At 37.7% G+C, this 7,615-nt stretch overlaps 1 protein-coding gene across 1 annotated transcript in view; it reads left to right on the forward strand.

The window, feature by feature from the left end:
* The window catches only part of LOC107043133 (metabotropic glutamate receptor 2), a 63,851-nt gene that overhangs the window by 21,811 nt on the left and 34,425 nt on the right, over nucleotides 1–7,615 (forward strand). The window contains exon 5 of the mRNA XM_015264863.1: nucleotides 3,335–3,514. Coding sequence (XP_015120349.1) covers nucleotides 3,335–3,514 — 180 coding nt within the window. The remainder of the gene's footprint in view (nucleotides 1–3,334; nucleotides 3,515–7,615) is intronic.

The following is a 7,615-nucleotide window of genomic DNA, read 5'->3' on the forward strand; positions in this document are numbered from 1 at the left end:
ATCGATTAAATCATCGGATACTCATCGGTGTCCTTTAAATGCATCACGACCGCTCATTCCTTCCTCCGCTAAATCATTTACCCCCCTCCAATTTCTCTTTTCCATTCCTCGAAGCGAAACTTCACCAGAATATTTATAAAAGTCGAACTTGTTAAAGTTTATCTCACGTTCTATTTGGATAGAGTAGACTGAAGGACCAGACAGAAGAGCGGAGAGGCCGGAGGATTGGAAGGTTAAAAGTGGGTTTCGCGAAATAGAGGGAATGGATTTGGGGGATGCACCTGCGCAAATGTGTTGCACAGAGGCTTTTGGCTAGTTCACTCTATATCATGTCCCCCAGTGGGTCTTATACGTCTCTCGATATCCGTATCGATCACGATAAATAACGCAACCCGCCCTCATTCGATTTATCTCGTTTGTCTCTGAAACGTACGCGGATACCTTTTACGAAGTCACAAACACCTCTTTCGCCGCGTTTATATTTCTCTCCCTTTTCCACTTTATCCTGTTTCCGGGTTGTTATATAAAACTGTTTTGCCGATGGTGAAGATAAATATGCCGGCTCTCTCTCTTGAATCGATTTATCAGGACTATTTCATAATTCAGGGGCATTCTACTTTTGTGAGACAGAAATCCATTCGGAGAGTATATTTTGTATGTAAGACCGGGCAACATTTCCGTGCCCTCACATTCGTCAACATCGGGGCATACGCAGCATTGTTTGATTTTCTCGTGAACGTGAGGTGAATATCAGTATTTTCAGCTGGAAATTGTTTCCGATGTCTCGCTGGTCTCTTTCGTCGCAGAGTGAATGGCTGAATGGATGGCCGAGATTTATATTTTTCCTTCGGGAATTTTCAAGTTCTGAATATTCAGTGCTCATTTGAGATATGCTTTCTTCTCCGAAGTTTATGATCTGGCTCGTTGAGCATATACGGACTTTATAGACCGAGGTCACTTGAGATTGAACGGGCATTCTTGAATTCTTAATCAAGATTTCTTGCCAAGATGCGCGGGGAAACTGCAGTGGGAAATCAGAGAATTTGCAGAGAAGAAAATCTTGATTTTTTAGAGAATGCCTAAAATCAAGTGATTGTGTCACTTATTTTCGGAGAACATTAGACGAACGCCTTAAATGCCTTTCAGGAATCTATCACTAATTATTGTTGACACTGACCATTGACTAGAACGATCCTAATAATCAGTGATTTTCATGACTGAAATTTAGTGAGAGATTCCTAAAAATTAGAGATAGGTTCCTGAAAATCAATGACATCACTCTAAAAATTAAGAATGACGTCCCTGAAAATCAAATTCTTTTTCTCCCCGATCAAGACTGACTACCCAGCACGAAGGATGGACGAATTGAGAGTCAGATCATACCCCCAGTCTCCACATCGCCACTTACCCAAACTTTTCAATGAATTCCCAAGAAACTGCTCAAACAGTTTGCCTTACACTACATTCAGTTACACCAATCCCACTCCCTCAAAACTATTTCCACTAATCAAACGGGAAATTTATTTTTTCCATTGAAAGAACGACAGTCTCCAAAGGCCGAGAAATACATCCGTATCGAATTAAGGAACACAGTAGCCACCAGCAGAATTTAATTTTCCGTCTGCAGGAACAAGGCATGCAAAGAAATGAAAACTTGCGGTTGATATTCCGTTGCCGCTACACGTTGCAATTCCAAACGTGGTATTTCACGCACGTCTCCACTCGTGGGGAATTGCGGTGAGAGAAAGAGATGAGATGAAAATACGTTTGGAGAGTGGCTGGGGGTGGAGAGGGTGTGAAGACAACTATAGAGACAATTTCTAGTGTTCATTTCGAGCGGGTGTATGGACAGGCATGAGGGCATATATACGAATCAAGACAGAGAGAGAGAGAGAGAGAGAGAGAGAGAGAGAGAGAGAGAGAGAGAGAACTCAGGAACGGGAAATCGAGATATCTAGTTTCCCGTGAACAAGCTGGAGAACCGAGGAAACTGAAGTATAGATCCTCCTGTCAGATACAAAACCCTCGTAGTGCACGCAGCCTACCCTTGGCACCCTGTCCTCCCTCTTCATCCTTCTCCTCCTCCCCCTTTCCCGCCCCCCGACCCACCCCCTTGTTATTATCGGTCTGACTCCACTATCTCACTTATGTAGGTATTATGTTCCCATTCGCGCCATGTATTATGGTACTAAGCACCATCCGCATCCTCCTGTGTTTCCAAATGGCTCCTCGATGCTGACCATTCCTTTGTGAGAACCTCCAGTTGTTCTTGGCCACTTCCCCTTGTACTTCGCTTCAACTTTAGGGTTTACGTTAATTTTTTTTCGATGGGGGATCGTTTCCATTTTTGTTCCTAATTTGAGAAGAATTAGTCTTTGTTTGAGGAGTTAGAGAGATTTATGGCTGTTAGTTATGGGAGGGGGATAATGGGGGAATTTCCAGAGCTGGGGACTATTTCAGAAAATTAAGGGGGAATACTGACTGGTATTTAACCATTTTTACACTGAGATTTATTCATTGTTTGGGATTTGGTTTTATCGGAGCGGAAAATTGAATAGAATTCCTTATTTTGTTCTATTATTTGATTTGTTGATGATGTTGGTAATGAAAATTTCGTTTTCACAAAGAAAGGCCAGTCTTTAGAGCACATATTATGTAAGAATGATGAATAAAAGGGGGTAAAATTTCTTCAAGTATTTTAAATAATAAAATACAATTACCTAGAGGAATGGGTGATTTGAATCGAGTGAACATAATTTGAATCGAATAATGTGGTTCATTCCATTTAATAATTCAAAATTGAACCGGATTTTTCATTTGCATTTTCATTTACATCGGATAAGTAATTTTTTTGCGTAAACAAATGTTTTTTTGAGAACAAATTTATCAAGATCTAATAATAATTGGAATCAATATGTGGATTTATTGGTTTTTTATAAAAACATTGTTGAAATGAATGGAAAATTTTCAAGTGAAGAGTTTCATTTAATGCGAATGTCTCATTCCTCATTCTGTCTAAGAAATTCTTTGAAATAGAATTTTAGTAATATCTTGAAAATTACTGGGGGAAAACTTTTCTTTTAAATACCCTGTCGTTGCAATGAGACCACTTGCAAAGTTGAATCAATTCAAGTGTGATCGAATTAAAAATAATGTCTTTAATTGCAGAAAATTTGTCTCCCTCTGGTAACCATTTCAACCACTCGTGTTGATTTAATTGTTTATTTGTGTCTCTTCCCGGGGGGGATAGCAGCGGTCTCTGGAAACAACTTCACTGAATCCATTATCCTCAGGCATTTTTTTCCTTCTCATGATATTTTCCGCTTTTTTCCAGATACCTCAATTGAGCTATGCGTCTACGAGCACTGAGCTCTCGGAGAAGAGTCGCTTCGAGTATTTCAGTCGAGTCGTGCCGCCGGATAATTTCCAGGCACAGGCAATGGTTGAAGTGGTACATCAGCTCGGTTGGAAATACGTGTCTACAGTGGCAGTTGAGGGTGATTATGGCGAGAAAGTGAGGATAATTGATTTATAATTACTCATAAATATACATTTCGCATAATAATTGCATCAAAGTGGCAGTGAATTGTGCATTCCCGTTTCAGTGGGGAATTACGATCCGGCGATACGGGAATTGTCGGGGTGATGTGATTTCGAGGGAAATTGTTGACACAAATTTCAATCGCATGCGTTTCGATTTCGTGATTCAATATTTATCCAAAATTTCTCTTTGATAATCGCGATTGTTAGGGACCTTTTTCCATATTCCAAATGAAAAAGGGGTGAGAGAGTTCATTTGGGGAGCACAAAAGCATTTTTTTGAACGCTTTTTATCAATTTTTTTGATTACTCGTGTTGCGAAATGCTTATTTCGAAAATTTTTATTAAAATTCTTTTGTGTTCGGAAATTTTATTAAATTGAAACGCAATTTTCACCGAAAACAGAAGATTGATGTACTGATACTCAAGTGCGCTGTAAAAATAAATTGTCCGAGTTATTTTCGCTAAATTTCCACGTTGGTTCGTTTCGTAATTTCTCTATTGACCTTGACCCCACGTAAGCATGGGCGGATACACGAAGGAAAAAATCAAATGAACAATTACTGTGCAATCTAGACCCTCGGGGGGCGCAATTGTATTTCCGGACCTTAATTTGAAATTGAGAAAAATATTTGAGACAAAAACATATTTTCATTCGTCCCATTTCACTTTGCCTCAGAATTTTTCTGCTATTTTCATGGCAATCCACACTGAGTACCTTTGAATACTCTTCCCTAACACATCAGATAAAAAATCAATCTTTTCCCCGAGGCGTAATATAATACAATTGAAATGCTGTCGACACAATTTCAAAATTATTACAGAATTACATTCACTGAAATAATATTTATTTGCCGTCAATAGATGACGAGCATCATTGCCACTCTGGTGTATCGGTCCTGTGCAATGATTTCGGTAAAATTGTTAATTACTTATTAATGAATTGATGCAACAATGGAGAGCGGATGTGAAAATTAAATCCAAATTGAACTTTAAACGAATTACGAAAGTTTCCGGAACTGGCTGATATCAACGGCATGAAATTGAAATTTCGTTTTTCGATTACAATGAGGGAGGGATCGTACGAGAGACGAGGATTGGAAGAGAGGGATAATTTAGGCACTAGGGGGGAGGGGGGGATATCGAGAAATGAAATTTATCTGGGTGCCCTTTTATAAGCTTACACGACAATTTTCAAAGAATTCTTCAACTTCGGAACGAGCGCCAGGCCTCTTATCGCCTGAGAAAACGTTAGGGGAAGTTCGGTAGTGCTTGTGAATGGCTTCCAGAAGTTTACGATTGATGATCATTAAGCGCTCGAGAATGTGATCGAAAATTCGGGGAATAAGACTCCTCCCTGGACTATTCATCATCATTTTTGTATGAACTTCTAATTGTACATCGTTCCCCGCTTTATAGCTCTCTTCTCATTCATGAACATAATCAATTCGAGAATTTATGAACCAGAGAGAATTTTCTGGGTTTAAGGATACCCTTGAATGATAAAAAAAAGGAACGATGCGCTTGAATCAAATAAAACTCGATTTTATTTTTTTTCATTCGAAGAGAAAAAAAGTTTATTTTTATGGATTCTAAAATTTTACGAACGAGAAATCCCAGAATCGAGCGACTTCAGAGCGAAATAATCATAAGAATCCGAAAAAATCCTAAATCTTGAGAATTTGTCCTCAAATTTTAGTGATTGAATCCCTACTCTCTTAGGTAATTCTAGATAATCTCAAGTATTCCTGAAAATTAGGGATATATTCTAAACACTAGGGCTTTTCCTTTGTATTCCAACAATATTTCCGCTGGGAATTAATAAACTCATATATTTATTCAATCGAATTAGTGTTCATTCTACTAAATAAATACCTTCATCTCAAATAATGAAGGAATGATGCTATATGTTAATAAATCCATTCGCTCCCACGTTCAAACAATGTTATTGTTAAATACAACCTTTCCTACAGAATAAATGCTTATTAAAAAAATTATGACCATAGAAATAATTGAAGAGGTATACAAAATGAAAGGACACGTCCAGGGAAAAACCTGAAATAATAGAATAACGAGAAAGAACGAGGAATAAAAATAATCCATACACATAATATCATTTATGACTAAACAAGCTATTTATTTGATGCGAATAAAACCGTTAATAAACCGATTTATTTGATTTGAATAAATTTTATTCTGTTCATTTGATTTTATTTTATTCTGATTTACCTTTCAATTTTTCTCTCGTAATTTAATTTAAATATTTGGTAATTCAACATGTTTTAGTCAATAGGGTGGTCCGTACAAAACCACAAAAAGAGTTTGAAACTCCGAATTGAATTATTTTTGTTTGAAATTTCAACAGAAAATTTTTTCTCGACTTCATTGTTCTCTTCATGGCCCAATAGTAGTTTTCAATACAGGAGAAAATTAAATGAAGGTTCATAACCAGCAGTACTCGAGGCGCAAAGGAAGTTAATTAAAAACATGATAATCAATTACCTCGCCCTGCATTAATTAGCGTTCATGTTTTTGAACGTGATATACAATTAAATAACTTTTTCTAATCAATGAAAGGAAGAGCGTCTCAGTGAAGAAACAATCGACAATCACACTCACCCTCGCCTTAGATAATTAGTTTTAACAGCCAAGGCCAATAGTGAGTGAACAACGTTGAATCAAGAGAGAAAGAAAACGAGGAAATACCATTTGAGGAGTGGTGAAACGGCGTGTGCTCTAGCACAGAATAAAGACAAACCCAAGGCATTATATCTCTTACGTGACAAATTTCCTCAGGAATTGAATGGAATAGGTTTTAAGGCTCTATCTCTCATAGTTTCCGAGATAATCGCGAAAAACGAAATCGCCAAACAAAATTAATTGAATTCATCTTGTATAGGATGTAGGAAGTGGAAAAACGTAATTCTGAGCCGTTCATCTGCCTACAGAGAACCCAAATTTCCTCAGGAATAAATGGGATAGGTTTTAAGGCTCTATCTCTCATAGTTTCCGAGATAATCGCGAAAAACGAAAATGCCAAAAAAAATTAATTTAATTCATCTTGTATAGGGTGTAGGAAGTGGAAAAACGCAATTCTGAGCCGTCCATCTGCCTATACGGAACCCAAATTTCCTCAGGAATCGAATGGAATAGGTTTTAAGGCTCTATCTCTCATAGTTTCCGAGATAATCGCGAAAAACGAAAATGCCAAAAAAAATTAATTTAATTCATCTTGTATAGGGTGTAGGAAGTGGAAAAACGCAATTCTGAGCCGTCCATCTGCCTATACGGAACCCAAATTTCCTCAGGAATCGAATGGAATAGGTTTTAAGGCTCTATCTCTCATAGTTTCCGAGATAATCGCGAAAAACGAAAATGCCAAAAAAAATTAATTTAATTCATCTTGTATAGGGTGTAGGAAGTGGAAAAACGCAATTCTGAGCCGTCCATCTGCCTATACGGAACCCAAATTTCCTCAGGAATCGAATGGAATAGGTTTTAAGGCTCTATCTCTCATAGTTTCCGAGATAATCGCGAAAAACGAAAATGCCAAAAAAAATTAATTTAATTCATCTTGTATAGGGTGTAGGAAGTGGAAAAACGCAATTCTGAGCCGTCCATCTGCCTATACGGAACCCAAATTTCCTCAGGAATCGAATGGAATAGGTTTTAAGGCTCTATCTCTCATAGTTTCCGAGATAATCGCGAAAAACGAAAATGCCAAAAAAAATTAATTTAATTCATCTTGTATAGGGTGTAGGAAGTGGAAAAACGCAATTCTGAGCCGTCCATCTGCCTATACGGAACCCAAATTTCCTCAGGAATCGAATGGAATAGGTTTTAAGGCTCTATCTCTCATAGTTTCCGAGATAATCGCGAAAAACGAAAATGCCAAAAAAAATTAATTTAATTCATCTTGTATAGGGTGTAGGAAGTGGAAAAACGCAATTCTGAGCCGTCCATTTGCCTGCAGGGAACCCAAATTTCCTCAGGAATCGAATGGGATAGGTTTTAAGGCTCTATCTCCCATAGTTTCCGAGATAATCGCGAAAAACGAAATCGCCATAAAAAAAAA

Source organism: Diachasma alloeum, unplaced genomic scaffold (genome assembly GCF_001412515.2).
Source record: "Diachasma alloeum isolate Michigan unplaced genomic scaffold, Dall2.0 Dall_scaffold_00176, whole genome shotgun sequence".
Classification (NCBI taxonomy): Eukaryota; Metazoa; Arthropoda; class Insecta; order Hymenoptera; family Braconidae; genus Diachasma; species Diachasma alloeum.